At 34.9% G+C, this 25,121-nt stretch overlaps 1 protein-coding gene, 1 long non-coding RNA gene and 1 gene segment (V, D, J or C); 1 reads left to right on the top strand and 2 right to left on the bottom strand.

Annotated features, from left to right (window-relative positions):
* Positions 1-25,121, bottom strand: part of LOC125274624 (polymeric immunoglobulin receptor-like) — an 859,185-nt gene that overhangs the window by 796,238 nt on the left and 37,826 nt on the right. The window lies entirely within an intron of this gene.
* Positions 1,863-7,592, bottom strand: LOC125274719. The segment is given in 5 exon segments: positions 1,863-2,018; positions 2,166-2,320; positions 3,329-3,634; positions 4,245-4,586; positions 7,355-7,592. Coding segments are annotated over 5 exon segments (918 nt in total).
* LOC125275043 lies at positions 14,435-24,605 on the top strand. 3 transcript variants are annotated; one of them, XR_007186375.1, is made up of 3 exons: positions 14,435-14,918; positions 24,294-24,410; positions 24,526-24,605. It is a non-coding gene; the product is annotated as an uncharacterized LOC125275043 (long non-coding RNA). The 3 variants fall into 3 exon arrangements; XR_007186377.1 differs by having other exon boundaries at positions 14,435-14,910; XR_007186376.1 differs by having other exon boundaries at positions 14,435-14,887.

The following is a 25,121-nucleotide window of genomic DNA, read 5'->3' on the forward strand; positions in this document are numbered from 1 at the left end:
TTTTTAGGCAGATTACACAATATTATCACAGAAGCAAACCAAAGGGACCAGATGCTTCTGCTCTGGTCCAAAACTGGTTTCATCAATACCCACAATTTGCAGTTCAATTTCTTCCACCATACCCCCCCTTCCTAAACCCCATCGAGGAGTTCTTCTCAGCATGCGGTGGAAGGTTTATGATCTCGGCCCTATGTCCAGATGGCCCTCATTCAAGCTATGGAGGAAGCATGTGATCAAATTGAAGCAGCATCCATACAAGGGTGGATTCGTTACTCCAAAAGATTCTTCCCACGTTGCCTTGCAAATGAAAATATAGCCTGTAATGTTGACGTGACCCTGTCTCATGTATATTTAGATGAGGCCCTGTGGCCAGATCCAGCTAGGTGGAGAGATGTTTAGGTTTTATTTTATTTTTTTTATTCGGTACTGGACTGGATATGTAATTTATGTTACAGTATTACTATACGTTTACAGCGGTATGGTATGTTCAATAATACTGTATGAAAACTGGAAAATGTTTTATGAATGTTTTGTTGAAATGTTCAGTATTGACTGACTTGAGTACATGAAAATAAATATTTTCATTAGTCTGCACAATCGGTGTTATATGGTGTTGGTGAATTTATTTTCACACTTTCTCTGTGTAAATGCTAAGTGTTTTAGGTTGAGCACATGAGCGTTTAACTGATTCAAACAGAATCAGACCGATGGTTGTGTTTATGTTATGACAACAAAATAAGGTTTTTTATAAGAAATTGTATAGTTTGACAAAAGTGTTCCATTTTACAAATGATCTGAGGTGTTGTGCTACTTTGGTGTAGTATTGTGCTAATTGTGTGAAGGGGGTTTGAAAAACCGAGCCCTGTTTTCAAAATTGTGCTTAAGCATTTGGAAAAAAACTGTAATCAGATTAACTTGATGTAGCCACAACAGGTTTTCTCAATTGCTAAAACACGATTTCTGAAACCTTGCTCCATTTTCTGAAACCATTAAACACAAAACCTCATCTTCAAGCACTATTTACAAAACCTCTGATTCCTCTTGCAAAATGAAACTTTCGCAAAACAGTTTTACCTGTGTTCAAAATCAAGCACTGCTCTCAAATCATAAACAAAATGCATTTTCCTTTATTGTATGTTTTTTGTTATTATAATTATTTTTTATTATATATATATATATATATATATATATATATATATATATATATATATATATATATATATATATATGAGTAATGAATATATAGGTGATGAATGTACTGTAAATGTTAAAACTTAATAAAAAAAATCTTCAAATCATAAACAAAGTGATCAAAATTATATACACAATCAAGCAGTCAGTAAACACTATACCAAAAAACAGAATACACATTGTTCAAAACATATAGTTCTCAGGGAGAAGTACATTTTTAATCTCAAAACAAATGTAATATTTCTCCGTCATTGTCTTTTGATGAACGAAAACATGTCCTATCATAGGAGCTCAAAATGGATCAAAGAATTACTACTCTGCTCTGCTCTTTGCAATTTTTTGTTTTTCTTCCTCCTCCTCTTTCTTGCCCTCCTCTTCCTCTTTCTTGCCCTCCTCCTCTTCCTCCTCACCCACCTCACATACACACTCTTCCTCATCCTCTTACATTGTTTCTTCTATCCATTCTCAGACTTTCTCCTTCCCACCTTCAACAACCTGTGTTTTTGTAATTACATAATTAAATACATTTACTAGCAATTTCGGTGGAAATTGTTTCACCATGTTGTTTCACCATGTCCTGAAGGACTCTGTAACATCTACTGAAACTGCAAGATAATGTTAATTGTAAGATAAAATATTTGAAGGAATAAAATCTAGATAACCTGAAAGAGTAGACATAATAAGACTTTATTGATGAGTGTGAACACTGAGTACATATTTGTCAATATCTTCAAAAATGTGTGCATAGAGGGAAATTATGTAGAATCAACACCATCAGAAACCTTGGAGTCTTCAGAAGTTCTTTTTTAAAATCATTACTGCTTCATCTAGAAAAAAAATATTAATATCAATAATTAAAACCCTTTTTATTACATAATGCAAATATTCAAAATGAACCTGTCATATATGTAACTGTAACAGTATCATCATCTTATTTAAATGTCATGTGCTCTATTTATTGATATTTAGATTACCTTGAAGAGGCTGAGTACAGCACTGTATGTCAGAGAAAAGAGGAAAAGGAAGATGAATGAAGTGGCAGTGGACCAGAGACTTCTGAACTCATCCTCCTCCAGAACATCATTATTACAGTTCAGAGCAAAACCCTTCTCTGGCTCAGGTGGCTCCCCTGGAAAAGAAAACATGTACATGGGGCATATGAACAGTAAGCACATTGTGCAGTACATATAGCTTCAAGCATAAGTCACAAATCCTGAATTTAAAGTCCAATGAGTCTTACTAGGCTTCTAGCTAGTGCATAATTAAGCACATGGTGGCCACATGTACTGCATACTGTACATGTTCTCACATTCATTTGCACACACAGCTAAATATGTACACAGAAGAGACAAACATGTAACATTGTTTCTGCATTATACCATACATTTTATGAAAATATGCTCAAGCATATTACAAGTACACATAAAATATAATACATCCTTAAAACAAAACATCTGTATGCATTATTGATTGTAAATGGTGACTTTGATGGTCACCATAAGTGGCTTTACTGTGTAGAGTCAAAATATTCTCATTTATCTAAATACTGTTAAAACAGGACCAGAAAGTGAAGCATGAAAAGTTTCTGATTATAAGAATGAGAGCTGGACTAAATCATGCAAAGTTGCAAACACAGAGATTTATTGCTTAATATTGTAAAACAACATAAATGTCAAACCAAAATAAATTATTTTGGATTTGAAACATAGAACATTAAACTGTTATATCAGAGGACATGAAAAGTCTAACAGCGGTACAGTAAGCACGGGACAAAACATAAACGTGCAACATTAACAAAAGCATGACACTCACACAGGTCAGAATAAGTTGTTGCTCTTGAAAACTATTGTTTTTTTTTCACATTATGATACTATGGTGACTACGTTTTTGTTCATATTTATTTTCATGCAATAACAAATTAAGCATAGTTTTGAGTGAAATTTGGCTTTGAAGTTTGACCCATGCAGCAAAGTGATGGAGGCAGAACAATGCACAAAAACATCAAAGATACACAATCTGACAAGTGAGCAACAGGGAGCATAAGCATTGGTAAATGAACAAAGATAAAAGAACAGATGAACAGATAAAAGTTAGCAATAATCTTTGCTACAAACTGGACATTCTGGACATTGTTTACTTTTGCTTGTTGTCACTTGTAATGGAGCGCTTGTATTCTCCATGTTGGGGTGTTTGACTGCGCAGGTGATGGTGGTTTGGGGTTTTTCATATTTTTCCTTTGGGATTGTTAGGATGCTAAGAACAGACATGGAGTCCTCTCGAAGGATGGAAGCATTGATTCTGCTCTCAGTGTAAGGCTCATTGCCCACCTTCCACATGATAGAGACATCACCAGGTTTAGGGCTTGTGACCTCACACACCAGAGAGACACTGTCTTTGTTGATAATATCAGGTCTGTAAATGGTAATATTGAATTTCTTTTCATCTGAAATAGAGGAAGTGATAAAGGTCCATTAAATAAACAGAAGAATCAAACAATAATGAATAACAATAGTGCATCAAGACAAGCATTTTGACAGGGAAAGCATTTCAAACGGGTTTGCAGGCAATAAAAAAATTGATTTTTATAAACTGTGAAATGTCATTAAAATTGCTGACATTTACAGGCTTATTATTGTGCATGACACTGAAGCTTCTTGCACTGTCTTTTCCACATCTCCAGAAACAACAGCTTGCAAGACAACTTTATTATTAACAAATAGTTCTCTTTCAATTGGTGGCTTCAGTGTCAGTGTGAATTTAGCTACAAGGGGGTAAGAAAGAATATATGACTTAATGTGTACATTTGGATCTGTGAATTGGGATCAGTTTAAAAGAATTGTCTTTGTGTGAATTTGAAATAGAAGTTCATTCATCAGAAAAGCAGGTTCATTGACACAACTATAAGAGTGTGCTAAAATGTCTATACTCAATCAGGAGCCTCCACAAAGAAACATCATCATAATCTTGACCCAACAGCAATAGGCCTACAATAGAGACACATATAGCTGAAATGTCAACTGTATAATGTTAAACATTTTAGAGATGTGACTTACCTGCTGGAACTTTAGGTGGGCCTTTACCTGTTGACGCTTTTTTAAACATAGGACTAGTTTCTTTTGTGCCTTTCGAATTTTTAGCTTCACATGTGTAAGAGGTTTGAGGATTCCAGTCGCTTTTTTTCACACGCAGATGGCTGATTTTGGTATAGTCTCCGTCACTCCCGAACGCTGGATACTGCACGAAATCAGTCAGATCTTTATTAGCAGAATCCGTCCATTTGAAAGTAAGCGAGTCCGCAGGGGAGAAACCTCTTGTGACGCAGCCGATGGTGAGGAACTCAGTATCAGAAGAACACTGAGACAGGCCGAAGATTGACTTCGGCGCAGATTCTTGAGCTGTAGAGACATTACATATTTCTCAGACAATTTGCTACGACCTATAACATAACATATCCAACCCTATTAAACAGCTACATGTCAAATGAACGAACTAATAAATTATTGAATAAATCAAATAAATTAAAAGATTAAAAAGATTAAAATATTTTACGCGAGAAGAAATACATCACTATCTTCGCTTTGCATCAGAGTCATGTGGCCAGTTGAATAAAATGCTAGACTAGTCTTGCAAGTTAATCATCTTTTCGTCTTCTTCTTTAAGACTGTTCATAACATTTTAAGTAAGTTACTTTAACAAGTAGATTGGTAATAAAAAAGAAAGACTGACCCCTTAGTTAACTGATTGGTCTCCGTCTTCAAAACTAATCGGCCGCGTAAAACATAAGCTAAAATCTCGCGAATTAGGGGAAACATTTTTTTTTCTTACACTCTTAAAAATAAAGGTTCCAAAAATGAATGCGATGCCATAGAAGAAACATTTTGAGTTTCTCAAAGAAACTTTCAGTGAAGAGTTCTTAGGAAAAAAAATCTTAGTGTGAAGAACATTTAAATAACCCAAAGAACCTTTTGTGGAATGGAAAGGTTCCATGGATGTTTAAAGGTTCTTCACGAAACATTCAACGACAATGTCGACAATGTAAATGCTACAAGTAATAAAGGATTATTTAAACTAATTTTCATTTATTATGACTGCATAATGACTTTTCATTTTGTTTCAAATTAAACAGTTCTCGCAACTTATTAAGTGTAAATTAAAAAAAATACATTGAATTAAAATTCCAACCTTTCGAAAATTTTTAGAGAAATCAGTTTGTAACTTTGAACTATGAAATCATATAAAAAAACGATTATTAAAATAAATAGCCCAACTTAAAAATACAAACATTCATCGCACTTCTAAAAGTTCTTTTTTTTTTTCTTTTTTTTTCTATTATATTTTCATTGTGCTTGCAGTTATTTCTTGAATTGCGGCTGCTGTGTTTCCACCAAAGACCTTTTAAACCTTTAATCGCCCTCTTTAGGCATTGACAGAAACATTTCTAAAGCAGTAAGCTACGCCAGTTTATCAACCTATTATTATTATTATTATTATTATTATTATTATTATTTGTTATTATTATTTAAACAAATAATATTGGGATGCAATCAACAATTTAAAACATAACGCGTTATATTAGTGGCAGTATCAGTGCAGAAAGTTTTAACGCACCAGAGACGTTGCAGTTTAGTTAGGCTATTTAGTCTTTTACTTATGCTCTGGCTGTTTTCAGTGTCTAATATTTAAGCAGATTAAAGCAACACATGCGAGAAAATGAACAATGAAAGGAATCGTTTAAGAATAACTACTGTTGTTGATTTTTGTTCGTTTTTAGCAGCTGAACACTATTATAAAATTATATAGCCTTTTAGTGAAATTGCATATATTTGACAGCAGCTAAATGGAGACTCTAACAAAATATAATAGAAATAAATAAATGATAACATTTTGTCTTATTTTACGATAAAAATGTCCTTGCAATTAATGATAAAATCTTACTGTTTGTTACGGTGACTTTGGTGCCGCTTCCCCAGTAGTCGAAAGCCCAGTTACACAATATTCTTTTAATGTTACAGAGCAGTATAAAAATACAACGCTCAGAGTCTGCTGAACGACCTGTAGCCAATTTCTTGTTTTATTTGAATGCACAAATCTAATTATTTAGAAATGTAGTTATTCATAATTAATGTGAATCATGATTGCGTTTCTAATAAAACACTTAAGACCAATGTCCTGACTTTAATTGCTCTAATCGCAGAACAAGAAAATCGCCATTGAAATGTTGCTTTAATGTAAAAACACTTTTTCGACAAATTAACTTCGCACACATTTATCGTACTTAAATCAGATTTTGATTTGATGGTGAGTATTTTTCTTACCTGACGAGACAGTGACCGTGGTTCCTTTTCCCCAGTAGTCAAAAACAATGTCACACTGACATTTTACCCGGGGATATTGTACAAAAATAGCAACTATGTAACCGCTTAACAAGTCGTTTTCATTTATTACGCTGACCCACAGATTCGACCATTTATCCTTTTAATTCAATCTCATGTTTATTATTGCAAAACGGACCAGCGGTCTGCAGTTTTACATTTAGCCCACTATTATATTTAAAACGTCCCAAAGTTATAGAGTAGATTAGATTAAATTTAACATCTTACCAGATGTCACTGTGACCGACGTGCCTTTCCCCCAGTAGTCAAAGGCAGCGTCACAGTGAGACTTTTAATTTCTTCAGCGCACAAAAACACTAACGATTTTTACACTAATACAACCTAATTTATGAATTTATTGCCACATTATCCATGATAATTTTTCTATGACTAAAAGATGTTGTTAATAAGTTAATAAAAAATTATATGTTTTATTATTTAATGTTAATAAAACTATAGGCTACATAGCGAATAATTTATTAACGAATCTAACTTCTTACCTGATGTTACAGTCACCGCGGTTCCCTTTCCCCAGTAGTCAAAGCGACCACACAGTGATACTTTTAATTTCTTCAGTGCACAAAAACACAAACGATTTTTTCCCCACTAATATAAGCGAACCTATAGCTGCAGCCTGATTTATTAATTTAGCCTATTCCAACATTATCCATGATATTTTTCTATGACTAAAAAGTGTTGTTAATGCCTAATAAAAATAATATGCTTTATTAGTTCATATGTTAATAAAACAATACATAACGAATAATTTATTAACGAATCTAACTTCTTACCTGATGTTACAGTCACCGCGGTTCCCTTTCCCCAGTAGTCAAAGAAGGCACCGTCACAGCCGGAAAGTTTATGATAAGAGCCATACCATAACCACAAATACATTTACACAGGCTATAGGCTGTACTTTGTCTAGATCGACGTTCTCAAAGCGACACGGTTTGATACGTTAGTTCACACTTTCTGTAATCTGAAAGTTTTACGCGTTGTTTTTTAAGGTTACCGACGCATCTTTCCACTGTTATCCAAGGTAAAAATTGTAAATACGTCTGAAATTTTGTGACAAGACTTCTTACTTGATCTTCAAAAAGAAATAAAAATAAAATGACAGAAAATATCAATATCTTACCTGAGGAAACAGTGACTTTGGTTCCTTTCCCCCAGTAGTCAAAGTAGTCGACACAGTGACTGGTGCCTTTGAGTTACTGACCAAAAAGTCCATAAGAAGCTGTTCATGTGATCAAAAGAACTTCAACCTAACATTTGTTATTCTACTTTTCGGTCAGGAGTAATGGATGCAGTGAAAACTTCTCTCGCCTTTCTCAAATGTCCTAAGTCAGAAACATGATTTGCAGCGCTAATGTTGCATTTTATCCAAAACATGAGGACCCTTAAATTATAAATGAATCCATTTGAGTATAGGCTACATGTACTGTAAATTGTATCACTCAGTTTCTGCTGCTTGTTTAATTTATTTAATGAAGATGAGTTCTTAAACATTTTATCACAACTTCATTGCGTTCATTTCACTTAGGCTGAATGTGTAAAAGGAAAGTTTACCTAATCCATGTTTGTTGGAACTACATGTAACATGACAGTGTATGCTATAGCTAATAGTTAACCTGAAAAAGATTTGTTGTTGAATCTGACATAGCTATCTGAGTCCTGTTGCATGACGCTGAACAAACTCTGAGTTTCAGAGTAGGTTTAGAGTTGACAAGTCCATATATAAATCCATGTTCAGCAGCCTCACAACGCTCGGTATAAACATTCTCTGTCAAGGTTTGATCCAGGTGTAACTGTGTGTGAGTAAATAAGAATGGGGTACAGGGCAGGGCGTATGTGTTTTTCCCTATAAACAGCCCAAGGTCAGGTATGCATAACATCATCATCCTTAGGACATCCTCACTGTTTCCTTCCGATGTTGTGACCCTGAAGCAACATATCAAGTATAGGTACACTGAAAAAAACAATAAGTAAATGTACATAATTTTTTTTAAGTTTTTGCACACATTTTTTTAAGTAAATTTCACATATGGAATTAAAAGGATAGTTCACCCAAAAATGAAAATTTGATGTTTATTTGCTTACCCCCAGGGCTTCCAAGATGTAGGTGACTTTGTTTCTTCGGTAGAAAACAAATTATGATTTTTAACTCCAACCATTGCCTGTCAACTGTTGCGTATAATACATGTCAATGGGAACTCCATCTATAAGAGTCAAAAAAACATGCACAGACAAATCCAAATTAAACTCTGCGGCTCGTGACGACACATTGATGTCCTAAGACACGAAATGATCGGTTTGTGCGAGAAACCGAACCATATTTATATCTTTTTCTTTTTTTTTTTACCTCTAATACACCACTATGTCCAACTGCCTTGAGCATCCGGTGTGTGAGGTCTGAATGCACTCTGATGCCGGAAGTGATCGCTCGCACTCATGGACATATACACGAGCCTCAGGGTTTAATTTGGATTTGTCTGTGCATGTTTTTTTTTATTCTTATAGATGGAATTCCCATTGACATGCATTATACGACTGACAGACTGCAACGGTTGGAGTTAAAAATCATCATTTGTGTTCTACTGAAGAAACAAAGTCACCTACAGTAGGTGGCCATCCAAAACGGTGTTTCTACCGCCGCGCGTGCCGCCGCCGCCGCGTCGCAAAGTGCATTTGCAGCTTTTGACCGCTGAGTGGCGCTTTAACCACATGTTATCCAACAATGCATCAAAGCACATTTATCTTTATGCAAAATGTAAATTTTCTCACATATTAGGCCTATATTTATCACAAATACATTTTTTATTTATATTTTAAACTCCTTTAATAAAACAGCATGGATTTTTGACACGCACATAGGCTACTTTGTTATTCGTTACCTGTCCTTTATTTGACAGATAACTACTTAGGAAAAATATAGCCTATCTGTTTGGACACTGATTAATAAATCATGTTTCATGAATTATATCCCTTTATTTTAGTAAAACGTGAGTCACTGAATAATTTCGCTCCCATTATTAAGGCAATTTAGCTAGGCCTAAATCATTTTAAGGCGATTTAGCTAAATCATTGAAACTAAAAAGAATGGACGGATTAATAAAACGTCATAAAAAAAAAAAAACTGCAACTCCTGCAGCCGCATTTAAATGCAGGAGTGTATTCTATTCCTTAAAATATCAAATATCAAATTCAGAAACAATACATTCCAGCGGATAGATCGCCTCTTAACACAGACCTACGAATTTATTATCGAATTGAGATATTTCTTTCTTTTTAGGTACAATTATTCGCTGAGTTTAAGTTCATTTTTGAGACGTTTCAGTTTCTCGCAGAGAGACAGCTAAAAGCGCACCCTGTTTTTATTTATTTTATTTTACTAAAGCACAAGGTTTTGTTGTTATCGTGAGCGCACACAAATAAAAGTAGACCATTTGTATTCTTGTACTAATCTGTAGGCTATCGCCAAAAATGACGGAAGGCCTGTTTTAAGTTGTTTCTGTCATGAGGAGAAAATCCATCCATCAGAACGCGCCGGCGCTTTCGTCGACCAGAGGGATAACAATGTAATCATGTTTAGTTTCATATTTATATTTAAATATTGGGCTATAGCCTAATATATTTTTTTAAAGATGTCACCAATGTTGATTATGAAAAGGGAATAGAATGACGGATGCGCAATGTTGAGAGACAAATGCAGCGGGTCAGACATAAGTTCGACCACTTCATTAAGTATTGTTTTATAGTAAGTCTTTCTTTTAAATGAATTTCGTTTTGTAGAAATTGTATCTTAATTTCAATCAATGTTTCATCAACCAATTGCCTATATTTAATTAGGAAGAAAACCAGGAACGTCGGGTGTGGAATGGAAACGAAACCATGTTTCCGCGGCCTTTGAATAAGGCTGAATCAATAGACATCTTTCTGTGTTTATTAAATTTCTTAAATACATGTCTTTATTACTTAATTAATTGATAAGATGTTTAACAATATATTTTAGCTGCTCTAAATTCTAAGTTAGACACAAATTTGCGCATAGGCTAGGCTATATAAGGTTCCCTTCTAGACAAGCGCGTAAATTGCTGTTTCGGCCGCAAATTTTCAGTAATTTCGATCGGTGCATATATATCTCATTATATATCTCATTACATATCTGATATCTCATTAAATAATTAGCATACAATTAGGGCTGCACGATTAATCGCATGAGATTGTCATGCGTGTCTCGTCAGTAAAGCCGGTGTTACAATATATTCGGTTCCTGAAATATTCTGTTCCACTGGGTGGCGCTTACGCGAATATTCATGATATCCTCATTTTGTGGGCGTGTCCTTGAGACAACGCGCAAGCGAATGGAACTGAAAATATTACACGCTCCTCAAATCGCATCGGTTTAATGGATTATTTCGAAAAGGTAATAAAATATTCAATGTTAGTCAACAGTTCACATGTTCAAAGTAATACATAGTTTGTAATATGATAAATTGTCTGAGCTATTTTGCCTGATTGAGTACAGGCATTCAGATAAACAGAAGGATACAGCAGAGCAAACATGAGCGAATAACCTTGTTTTACACTGATGTGTTTTCTGTTTTAGTGTTTTTATTTGTGAGGCTTTAAAAAGTTTTTGAATAGTTTGATAGTTTGCTTCCTTCGTTGTCATTCTGTGACTATACAGGCTACTGCATAGTGTTGACAACTTGAAATAAACCTCTACAAATGTATCTGTGACCTAATAAAAAGTATATAAGCTATAGCCTGGTGTGAATATACTGTGTCATCCTTAATTTCTCGATTATTTGGATATTTTCAGTGTTTATCACCACAGTAAGGCTACCCTTATCAACTCTAAACTACAAATATTTCCAATTTTCTCATATTTTACTGGATATCAAATTATCATTAAAGTCAAACAAGTAAATGCACACTTGATGTTATTTGTCACATATTTTTGTTGCAAAGCAACAACAAAATTTTTCAAAAAATTTGAGTTTTTCACTTTCAGCAATTTTTTTTCCCCCAGCAAATTTCTTAAAGTATTTGTACAAACAAAAAGATTCAACAACTGAGACATAAACTGAACAAATTTCACAGACATTTGATGAACGGAGTATTTGAAAGTCTGAAGTGGCACCAGCTGCTTTAGAGCATCTCATCCTCAGCACCAGATTTGCAGATGTTACTCCAATCTTCCACCAAGGCATTTCACATTCTCAAACATGTCTGGGGGACTTACCGTTACATGTGGTTTGGCACTGAAAGACTTATGGTTACATGTGGTTTGGCACTGGAAGGACAATCAGCTGTCCTTCTGTCTCCCTTTACCACTGTCTCAGGCATCTTACATTACGGACATTGCAGTTTATTGCTCTGTTCACACCTGCAGTCCTCTTGTCTCCTGCAGCAGGACTAAGGCACATTCACGTTCAGAGACCCTGGGCATCTTTATTCTGCTGTTTTTCAGAGTTAGTAAAAAGGTCTCTTTAGTGTTCTAAGTTATTGTAACTGATGACCTATACTGTAGGTGCATGTGCAATAATTGAAAAAAACATGACAAACATTGTTAAAACCCTTTCTAAAGATCTGTAAAGCTCATTTGGATTGTACAAAATTATCTTTAAAATATTATCCTGAAAAATGACTTTTCTTTTTTGGTGTTTTTTAAAACAAATCATATAAATACTAATTTCATTAAATGTTATAACAAGTACAGTAGTAATTGCTATGAATGTAACTCAAATTGAAAAGACATTCAAAACAATATGTGAAAAGAAGAAATGCTAAATGTGAGGTTCTGAGGTAAATATTAAAACAGGGCCTTGGCATTCGGGAACAGCCTTCTTTATGTCTGGATCACACACTGCCAGACCTACCCAATTGTTTATTTATACCCTTTATTTTTTCTGTGCATTTGTGCTGTATTACCTCACAGAAATAAATGATATTATTATTATCAGAATTATTTTATTTGACTGCTTTTTAAATTGTTTTAAATCAGGTAGGCCTACATAAGGTTGTTTGAGTGACCTATGTGTTATTTGACACATTTCAGGGTTTTGTGCTGCAATATCCTGCCTTGTCAAACTTTAAATATAATGAAACTAAACTATAATTTTCTATCATAATTATAATATTTTGAACAAAAATAACATTCTTTAAGTAGCTGCTGGCATGAAGACTGTAATCAAAACTAAGTTCCAAAGGTATATTCCAAAGGAATATTTTATTACCTTTTCGAAATAATCCATTAAACCGATGCGATTTGAGAAGCGTGTACTAATATTTTCAGTTCCATTCGCTTGCGCGTTGTCTCAGGACACGCCCACAACAGGAGGATATCATGAATATTCGCGTAAGCGCCACCCAGTGGAACAGAATATTTCAGGAACCGAATATATTGTAACACCGGTTCTGTGATTAGCGGTAAATGTCCATCACCTGCTTTCAAATGGAGCGGCACTTAATATACAGAGCCGTAGTTCGCGGACAAGCTACGCAATATCGCGTTCATAATCGCAGATGAATCGCCTTCGATTATGAACGCGATATTGCGTAGCTTGTCCGCGAACTACGGCTCTGTATATTAAGTGCCGCTCCATTTGAAATCAGGTGATGGACATTTACCGCTAATCACTGAACCGGCTTTACTGACGAGACACGCATGACAATCTCATGCGATTAATCGTGCAGCCCTACATACAATATAATTCACATCATTCTGGCCCAGTCCCGAGATCAGTTATGTGAACACAGGGACCTGGAGCTCTGGCATCTCAGCCATCTGGGGCTTTGGGTCAACTGGGAAAAGAGCAAGCTTTCTCCCAGAAAACAGCAGTTCCACTGAAGTAATTTCAGAGTTCTTCCCAACGGGGAGACCCCCAGAAATGCCCGGTCAGCTCTGTGCTTTCCTTCCTTCAAGATGGCTTGGAGTGCAGGTTGTCCCCCTTCACCTTGAAGGTGTATGTTGCCACCATCACAGCACATCACGATGCTGTCGATGGCAGGTCACTGAGAAAGGTCCTGAGAGGCGCCAGGAGGTTAAATCCTCCCAGGCCACGCCTCATCCCCTCCTGAGACCTCGTTGAATGTGCAAGCAAGAATCTCTCCGCTCACAGGTGGATTCCCTTCTCCCACAAAACTGGACGCGTGCTCTCTTGCTCAGATATTACATGTGCGTGCTCAGACTTTGTCCTCCTGCATGTACACTTGTGGATCTAGAATTGAATTCTGTCCAGGATTGATGTGATGTGTTTTATTTGGAAATGTGATATTTCCAGAATGTCCCTGCTGCGCTTGTCAAAAAATTGAATTGAAAATTAGAGCTAAATTGATTAACAAAAGTGGCTGTTCAAACAAAAACTAATGCTTCTTTAATATCTTACAAAAAATGCACTTTACAGGGATTTCCTGGATTATTATTATTGTAGCCCAGTGGTAAACTCGGGTATTATAGTGTAAGGGAAACTGGGTGGGTTATGATTGATCCCTCTTATTCTCAACACCCAGTCACATGACTATTAAAATGTAAACGTTTATTTACTTTAAATAAATAATAAGTGACAACTGATTTTCAAATAAGTAAATACTAATTTATTTTACATGATTAAAGGGAGATCAATAATTTGTCATTTTATGACATGACAGTGATTAAAACTAAAGGTTAAAGTTTATATTATTTTGCTAAATAATATTATCAGAGGTTTTATGCAGCTATCCTTTTATTACTTTATCCTTCCTGTGTTTATGTGACCGCTTTTTATTGGTCATTTGAGTATTCACGCTGTATTGTCAGTAGTGTTTGGCTGCATGCACGTAAAAAAAAAACGGGGTACACGTGACTGGATAGAGCGACGCGGATGAGAAAGTGCTGGAAGCCGTTTTTTTTTCCTCGCTCGTCGTTTTTTTTTTTGGCTCGCTCTCTCTCGCTGGACCCGTGGGGAGAACGGGATGCTCGCACGTTTAGAAAGAAGGAAAAAGACGCTAAAAAGAGCCATTAAAGTCGACAAAACTGAGAGGGAGGTTCAGAGAAGGGGACCGCGGATGTTGGTGACTGTGAGAAACGAGAGATTGAGCGAGACACGAGGCCGGCGATCCGTCTGACGGAGCGGACGACGCGATCGGAGGTAGCCGAGCTAGCTAGCCACGGCGGGCGCACGCGAGGCGGAGCTGTTGGTTCATCGCACTGCACCTGAGTATCCGGACCAGTCTTTTCGACGCTCTCAATGTTTTGTAAGTGTCAGTTCAGCGCACTCAATGTTTTGCGAGACCAAAACAGGCCTGCAACGTTGTTTTTTTTTTCTTCGTTCGAATCGGTACCGTGAGTAAACTGGAACATGTGAGCATGTATGTGTGACTGGGCCCAACACTGCATTAGTTAACACTTGTTACAGGACACTTGACACGTTTTTGTAAAGTTCTCTGTGCATTCTCAATCTTTAGAAAAGATATAAGGGAGGAAGATTTTTACACCCCTTATTTTGGTATAAAACGTGTGATTTAAAGGGATTAAGGTTATTATTTAATTGTTTGGGATATCTTTTGGTTATTTATTTTTGTACATTTTGTCATAATTAGGGACTTTTATATTGTGTTTTAGGGGAAGTTTTATATTTCATTTGCCAAATCCTTTTGATTCATTAAACAAGGGTTTTACCCATTTTATTTTCTAAACTAAAACCCATCTCTGGGTCTCATTATTGTTAAATATTCCTGTCAAAAGGTTTTACAATTGAGTAGAAACTCATTAGGTGCACCTTCGTGGTATCCACCTGAACTACAACGAACCCAAGCACCCCCATTCTCTCGTATGTAACATACAGAGTGGTTGTATGGGTGCTACATTATGAAACCTTTTCTGTAAAATGCAAAACTCTTGCAGTAAGCCATGAGATAATGTAACTACTGTATCGCTGCATCATCAACTACCCACGTAGAAGGCGACATTTTATTCAGACAATCCTGTCTGAATAATTTCTGCCCAATGATAAAAACTTTCAAAATATCAAAGCAGAACAGGATTTTATGTATTTTCATAAAACTACAACATGAAATAAATAAAATGCTCAGAGAGCAGTGAATAAGACCACTGTATGATGAAAAAAAATCATCAACAACATGCAACCCAATTTTTTGTAACAGATGTGCTTTAGAAACACACAGTTACAACAATTGGAGAAAAAGAAAACTCAAAACGTCAAGGGACAGGAGCCCAACTAAAGCTAGTGCTTACCTCTGTAAGGGTGACATTTATAAATTGCAGTAACTGTGTAGCTGCTGATGCAGTGATACAGCAGTTACATTAGCTCATGCATGTGCTGTTGTCAACTAATGACTTACTGCAAGAGATTTGCGTTTTAAAGAAAAGGTTTCATAATATTTATGCAGGTATTACCTGTAAAGAGCTTTTTTTTGTAAGACATTTAAGAAAAAAAATAGTTTTTGTTTGTCAACAGTCACTTTTGTTAGTCAGTTTAGCTCAAATTTCCAATTAAATTTTTTGAGAAGGGCAGCAGGGACATTCTGAGAACATTTCCAAATAAAACATCGTTCCCTAAACATTCAGAGAACATCTTGAATGTTCTGTGAAGGTCAACCAAATAACGTCCCCCAAACCCTAAAAGAACTCCACATTGTGACCATCTCTGAACATACTGGGAACGTTACTAGACAACGTCCTTAACACCAGTGGGGGCATTCTGAGAATGTTTTGGGAACGTAAAATTGGTGTACACAAGTAAAGCAACATGCAGCATAACATCAGTGTTTCTGGCTCATCACTGACTGAAGCACAGGATCTGCTCTCTAAAACAATGGTAACCTCACAAAACACAGATAACAGAAACAGAACATTAAACACAGAACATTAAAAACAGATCTCTCTAGATCTCAGCATCTTCACTTATTACAAACCACTCTGACTCTTTTTCTTTCATACAAAACTTCTTAATGAGGTGTTGATGTTTTATTGAAAATAATAAAGTTCAAAGTCACCGTTATGGAGGTAAACACTTGCTTTAGTTGGGCTCCTGACCCTTGACATTTCAACATTAGTTTTTTTCCAATTGTTGTAACTGTGTTTCTAAAAAATATTTGTTAAAAAAATTGTGAGAATAAAATCTGATCAGATGAATTTGATTGCTTATTGTTGATGATTTCATTATCATACAGTGGTCTTATTCACCTATTCATCTCCAAATATTGTATTCCTTTCACATCATTGTAGCTCTATAATACTGCATACAATCCTGCTGTTCTGCTTTGATGTTTTGTAAGCTTTTATGTCATTATGTAGAAACTATTCAGACATGACCTTGTAGACACACACAGATATCAAGATTCTGGATATGAACCTCAACAATGGTGACAAAATTTTCAGAATAACAGATTAACTTTGAGCATCACAAAACAGGCTATTAAAGTCACAAAAAAAGATTTGTGTTTGTCACCATTGTTGAGGTTCATACGCTGATTCATGATGTCTGTGTGAGTCTTAAAGACACTGCTCAAAACTTTGTCTGTATAATGAATTTTAAAATCAGAACATTTGACTGTCATAAAAACAGACAAAACTAACAGTTAACCCACTCAGAGTTTAGACTCCGGAGAGGATCAGTGAATCAGGACACTCCATGATGATAAAATCAGCATCACTAAATAACCAAATTCATCTGATCAGAATTTCTCTTGTAATTTTTGTTGTAACAAGCGTGCTTTGGAAACACAGTTAAAGCAGTCAGAGAAAATCTAATGTTAAAATGTCAAGAATCAAGATCCCCTCTAAGCAAACGCTCACCTCCATAACGGGGACTTCAAACTTTATTATTTTCTATAAAACATCAACATCTAACCTGTCACCTGTAACATTCCCAGAACTTTCAGAGACGGTCACGATGTGGAGTTCTTTTAAGGTTTGGGGGATGTTATTTGGTGGACCTTCAGGGAATATTCAGGACGTTCTGGGATTGTTTAGAGGACTATTACTATAGGACGTTCTGGTAACTTCCCAAATATCCTCTTTGTAACATTCTTATGTGACCATAAAATAACCAAAATGGAACGTCCCCTAAACTCATATAAGGAATCTTAACCTGCAGCATTTTCATTACCAAAAGAGGATGTTTTACGAACGTCCTTAATGTTCTATAAAGGTTCGGAATTTTCATCACCTTTAGGGAACTTTTAGGGAACATTGCACAAGGTCACGAGAACATCGCCTTCTATGTGGGTTCCTACCTTGGAATGTGTCCTCCGAAGGCAGCATTTTTAAGTTTTTGGATGCAGCCCTAGTTTCCTGGTGTGTGCCAGTTTGTTCCCTTGATTATTATTACATCAAAAAAAATTCTAGCTGCTTGTTCAGTTTATTTAAATAAAATAAGCTGAACCAACACAAATCTTTAGTTTTTTACTTAATTGGCATTTCACTCAATTGTATTATGTTAAATGAAATAAAATTTGCAAAATGTTAGGTCAACCTAAACCATTTGTGTTGGGACGACATGAATCATTTATGTTGCATTGATTGAACCTGGGCAGTGGATTTCTAGTTCCCAGCATGCTTTGCGTAGGGAAAGATTGGGACAGTAAATGTGAACTTAAGTGCTGTTTAATGTGTTTTTTAGTAAAGGGAAATACCTTTTAAAGTTTGATGTTCAGTTATATTTGACATTTAAAAGAGTTTATGTTATTTTTGAGGTTACCATTTCTGAAGTGTAGACCTTGTGGTTAGGCTCTAGGTGGCTCGTAAAATAAATTTATATTGTTCTCAACGACATTAACTTGCTCAAGCCAGTGATGAGAAGTTTTTTATCTGATCATTACTTGCATGCTATAAATGTTACTTAGCATATGAAAAAGTGTTATTTTAGTTTAGTTTTTATAGAAATATAAATAAATTAGTTTGAGGGCTAGCACATAATTTACACAGTCTACATATGGCATTAGCTTTTCCCCTTCAATGGTCATGAAACATGTATGTCTGTTACAACAGCTACTCAAAACCTAAGCACAAGCGCACATCTTCACCATGATGTAACAAAAAAAAAAAAAAGCACTGGTTGGATCCACAAGAATGAATTATGTTCAGGAAACTACACAGAATACGTCAAATGAAACTGGGTGATCTCATTCAATTAGGTGAATTTCACTCATCAGTACAATTAACCTAGCTTAAGTTCAAATAAATCAGTTCAACTGTGTGGAAATAGGTGTCATAATTGAATTATTAGACCAACAAGTTATTTTTTTGAGTGTACATTCACCTGTTGTTCAGTTAACTCAATTATTCTGTGTATATTTACTCCCTGTTTTAGTTCAGTTCTTTGTCCGGTCTCGTCTTGGTTCTGTGGATGTGTATTCCCTGTGATTCTTCTATGTATTCTGTGCATTACTGGATCAAGACTGTTTTAACTGACCCATTCGTCTTTGTGTGCATGCTTATACAGCCACTCGTGACTGTGCTCACTAAAGTACTAGTCCTCTAGTAATTACTTGCAGAGCAGTTAAAAAAAATATATATATATATATTATATGCTTGATGCAAAGATATAAATTAAAAAAAGGCTATTGTTAAACTCCAAATGTCAGTGAGCATACAGAGAAGAAAAGCATAAGGTTATTTTTAACAGTTCATCGGGAACTCAGAGTTTGATTGTGACAGTATCACAGGAAACTGCGTTTAGGCTTAATATCTGCATATCTTAATATCTTAATATCTTAATATCTTAATACCTGCATATTAGTGGGAAGAATCTATCCAATCTGTTAAAAATATTTTATATAAACAGCCAGTTAGCCATTTTAGTTTCATTATGCACTGTAAAAAAAAATCCCAGTAAAATTTACAGTAAAAAACCGGCAGCTGTGGTTGCCAGAACTTTACCGTAAAAAATACAGTAGCAACGTAAAAAGAAATCTGTTAAATTTACGGTAAAATAACGTATTTCATTAACTGATATAATGTTAATTTACCAACCTATGAAGTACTAATATCTGTTTTGTACCTTTATAATACACTGACAGTCACCAAACACAGTGGGGATAAGAGTCACATGATGAATCAAAGTTCATCACAAGCAGCTTTTCCACAAGCTGAGAAGCACAATACTAATATATAGCAGGTGCACACAGTGTCATTCACACACACACTAAACACCATCATGGTAACATGCATGGAATTTTAAAAATGCAATAAACATTAATTTAACAACATTAGATGTAACATAAAACCCTAATGTACATAACTGATTAGAAAAAAATGAGAAAAACTAAGAAGAAACGGAGTTATTTCAATGAAAATATATCAAATGTGAAGTGTCACGCAGGGAATTGTGGGAATGTCAATTTACGGTTTTTCACTGTAAATTTTACAATGGAATTGTTATTTTTCACTTCCAAAAACTGTGAATTTAACGGTATTTTACCGTAAAATCTGTTAAAAGTACCGTTAGATCTATTACAGTTATTCACCGTATATAGTACGGAAACTTTCTGTAAACCAATTGACAGTTTTTCACCGCAGCATTCACCGCAGTCTTTTACTGTTAAAATCACGGTCATTTTTTACAGTGTGGTTCTTATGTCATAGTCGTAGATAAAGCATATACAACATAAAGATTATAAAAACCAAGCTCTCAGAACAACAGAACAATTCATCATTTACTTCCTGTGACCTAAATTCCCCAGTCTGTTTCATTAGTTCATTTGATGGTGTCTGTCAATTATCCCATCACCCATCACCTACAACGCCAATCACAGCATCCATATATAAGTTTCCTCAGTATTATGCATTGGCTATCACATTTCTCAGGAGCAAATTACCCTTCCATCCCCACTCCTACTTGCAAAAGATTTGACTTATGATTCACTTGAATCAGACTAATTCTTGAATGTTGCCAGCGTTAAAACAATTGTGCATTAATAATATGTGCATATGTTGGTTCAATTGGATAAATACAGGGGGTAATTGTAACATGCTCTTATCCATGTTATACTAAATACGCAGGAGTTCTTGCCCAAATAAAAAGTGCCAAAACAGTGTAAGCAATGTGATCTATTGAAGATGTAAAGGTTTTAGTGAAACTGACAGAAAGACTTTACTATAGCATGAAAATAATTTACATGATGCTTCTGACCTTTTTGTAGTGGACTGAAAGACTGGTACCCCCCGTATACACAGACATACACACTCAATGCAAAAATACCTTCATGACATGTTCATGTCACATCCTACGTTACAGAGTCCACATGTTGCAGAGAACTGTATAAAAAGGAAAATTCAGAATATGTAAAATATCAAGGCTATTGTTAAACACCAAAGGTCAGTGAGTTTAAGTGTTTATAAAATATGGGTATAAAAATGAAACTTCAGGTTTTTTTTTCTTAAATAAATAATATAAAATAATAACAATAACAATAATAATAATCTGGACCATAAAGAAAATTCTACATTATAAATGTTTGTTGAGGACTTCTTTAATGAACTCCATTGTTAATTGTAAGGAGTTTATGAAGTGAAATGTTTCACTGTGGCCACTCCACGCACAGTGACACATGACACCTCAAATACTGCTCATGCAACAGGCGTTACAACAACCTCTTGAACCTCGCACATTTTCCTTTCTGCTGCAGTTTCTTGTATAGTAATTAAAATGTTTAAAGGCATATTTAATATGTACAATGCCATTATTATGACATACATTTATTTAACTGGAAATGTAGCCAAGATTAAGCTGTGAACCATTGAAAAGTTTTTTGACTGGAACTGAAGTTTCACTTTTCACTGAAAGGTTCTTAACCTCTAACAGTTCTTCATGTCACTTTATTAGATTCTTTGTAGGACCATTCATGAAAATGATATGATCCCATAGTAAACAAACAAAGAAAATCCAGGAATAAGACTAAATTATTATTTAAACAATCCTATACATTGCAACAAATATGACTTGATCATTCTGTGTGAGTGCATATGTGTGTGTGTGTGTGTGCCAGTGGCTACGTTTACATGCACTAATTTTCGTCAGTCCGAATGAATTGAATCCGATTGCAGATCTGTTTACATGTACTCTATTGTGCCACATTGTGTCCGCTGTTTTGCACAATGATCCAAACCACGTCAAATAGTCTTATGTTTCATTTCCTTTGCTATCTTGAGATTTTTTAAACGTTTCTTCATAAGACTTGAAATGATTACATAAGCACAGTCGACTATATAGTAGACTGTATTAACCAGACAAAGAATAAACAACATATAATTAATGAATTCAATTTAATGTTTCACCAATGACTTCAATACATTTATGTCTGTATTGTATAAGAGGCTAAATATGAATTGCTTCCTGAAAATCATATTGCCAATAAAGCTATTAGCATGAGTCATACATTCATTGAATACTATAATAAGAAAACTGTCTTTTAAACTTTCTAAAATTAAAAAGTAAAACCAGTTTAATTCGTCTTGCTCCAGGAATGTTTCTATAGCTTTCGGTTTATGTTACGTCCTTCCTTTGGTTTCCTCTCTGCTTTTTCATTTAGTCTCGGGTCTCCTAGAGTTTATGTACATGTGTAAATCATTGTGGTAGTAGTTATCACAGTGGTGTAAAGCCAGACAATAACTAATGTCCCAGTTCTAGTGTTTATAAAGCAGCGCAAGAGAGAATATTCAGACTTTTCAGGAAATTATTGTAAAAGTCTTTCAAACAACAAATAATCCAGCATACAAAAAGGAAATATGAAACTTTTATTGAGCAATAAAATTAGCAAAAGTTAAATGCAAATAAATAAATAATAGATAAATAAATAAATAAATAAATAAAATATAGGTACAACCTTTCTAGCCAAATTATTTTTACAGTGTAACATTTGTCAATGGAGATGGGATGCACTTAGTGCAATTATTATAATATTTATGAGTCATGACATGCAGTACATTACACAGAGATGTGCTGCAGAGTGCTGTACAAAAAGGTGCATCTCCATACATAGATCCTAACATATTGAGGTTTGCCCCTTAAAATTGTTGAATAAGATGGAGAAGTTTTGGACCACAAACTCTATTATAAAGCTCTTCTTCATTTTTTTTTCTTTGTAAGAACAGCAAAATGATTACAGATCTCTTTAATTCTGTTCTAATTTATGTGTCATTTAGGATCTATAATTAACTGAACTGTGATGGCAGTTGGTGTTATTCTGTACATGGTCCCGCAATAATTTTTTCAAAAATGAAAAAAAGAGCGCTCTTTTTAATTTTCCTGTATTCACTGTATGAAGTCTTAAGGTGAAAATGATGGTGGAATAGAGAAAATCTGTTTAAGTTGCACATTATGGATTGACTAATAGTGATAATTAATTTGCAGATGCTTCTGATCTTTTTGTAGTGGACTGAAATACTGTGCCCCAGCCAGCCATACACAGAGAGACGGTCCATAACAAAAACAAACTCTCACAAAAGAGCTGTTCATATGTCACATCCTGCTGTTACTTGAAAAGTGTGGTTTTTTACACAAAGTAAATATTACATGTTTAATGCAAAATATATAAATTATCATGTTAAACACCAAAAGTCAGTGAGCATCTTTAGAGAAGAAAAGCATAACAGCTGGATTCACTATATGATAATTCATTTACAGACCTTTTTGTAGTGGACTGAACTACTGTGCCCCAGTCATACACAGAGAGACAGTCAATAACAAAAACAAACCTCTCACTAGAGAGCTATCCTTACAAAAAAAGAAGTTTATTCAAGTGTGCTATTAGTATACTTCTTTTAAACTAAAAATAAGAAAGTATACTTTCAGTCTACTTTTTATGTACATCTCAGAAATATACTTTATGTACTTCTCAGAAATATACTTAAAATTGCACTTACTTGACTTATACTGACAGAAAAGTCCAAGTATATTTGGACTAGGCTACTTGTACTCAATCTTTTGATTGAGATGTACTTAAAAGTATAAGTATTCTAAGTAACTATACTTGTGTTGTAGATGTGTTTAATCTTTTGATTGAGTAGCCTAGCCATTTTTTCCACATAGTTTTACATAAGCTACTGTCTTATAAACTTACATTGTTTGAAAATATTGATTTATAAAGAAAACAGATATGTTCCTAATTCAGAGTATCTGAATTTTTGTGTAGGCTAGTCCACTGGTATAGTGAACATAGGAATTTACTTCAAATCTACTTTATACTCTCCGCCATTGACTGAATTTTCCGGCTATCTATGTTTTCACGATTATATGGTAGGGGGCGCTATTACGCATCTTCTGAAAGAGTACAGGTAAAACAGAGATAAAGAATGATTGCTTTTTTATTATGTTTGTGCATTTTTGTAGGATGTGAAATATCCTCGGACTGGTGTGTGCACCGAGGATGGAGATAATGTCATGAAGCATCTGGAAGTCAGGCTCCATTGACTGATATTGTATGAACAGAAACTAGCAGGAAAAACTTTATTAAAATCACCTTTTGTGTTCAGAAAATAATAATGATTGAATTTATGGGTGAACTAACCCTTTATGCCCCCAAATAGAAACTGTATGAAATGTATATATGCATTTATATTATAGTAGTACCTTGAAAAAGTAAACTTTAAGAAATAAACAGCTTTAATTAGTGTTTGTGCCCAAGACACTTACAAAAAAGGATTTAAAAAAAAAACAAATTTACATTTATACTTTCGGCAGATGCTTTCATCCAAAGTGACATTCAGTGCTCTTATTACAGGGATGATCCCGATGGAGTAACTTGGAGTAAAGTGTCTTGATCAAGGTGGAGACGCTGCAGAGATCGAACCAGCAAACCTTCTGCTGACCAGCTCAGTGGTTTAACCACACCACAAAAGTAATGAAGCTACAACAGAAATTAGCATGTAATTGTAAAAATATGAAATGAAATACGGCAAGAAACAGAATGCTGACATGAACGAATTGTAAAATGTTTTAATCTGTTTATTTAGTCACGCTGATGGAGAGCACATGAATGTTTGCAGCAGACACAGCTGCAGCCAGATTGTCCTGCACATGTTCTCCCCACTCTTGCTTCAAGGTTGTGTGGTTCAGAGGACCATCATCATGGTCTTCCTCATCCTCTGGATCAATGATGTCCTCATTGAGAAGAGCAGCAGTGAGGGACATGATGGATGAAGGTGTTCATCAGCTGCTTGATCAAAATAAAGCTGCAGAATTGGCACAGCTGTGTTGAGATGGCAGCAGGACTGTAAATACGTGATTGTTAGATCAATACATTTGAATAAAGCTTTGTGTTGTTGAATTGTATATGCATTTATTTGTCATTATTATTTTTATTAATTTACTTATTTATTATGCTATTATCAGTAAATTTATATATTGCTTGAATGTAAATTGAGATGTATTCACATCAGCTGTATTTGTCTAGTGTGTATTCATGCACAGCTGTCCTATAACAAAACATTACATTTTGCTTGTTTTACTAAAGAAGTCAAATGAAAAGTAATATAATTACATTTTGGTTTATGGTTAATGTTGGTGTGTGCTAGCAAAGCAATTCATTCTGGGGTAATCTAAATTTTTA

The sequence above is a fragment of the Megalobrama amblycephala genome, linkage group LG1 (genome assembly GCF_018812025.1).
Source record: "Megalobrama amblycephala isolate DHTTF-2021 linkage group LG1, ASM1881202v1, whole genome shotgun sequence".
Lineage (NCBI taxonomy): Eukaryota > Metazoa > Chordata > Actinopteri > Cypriniformes > Xenocyprididae > Megalobrama > Megalobrama amblycephala.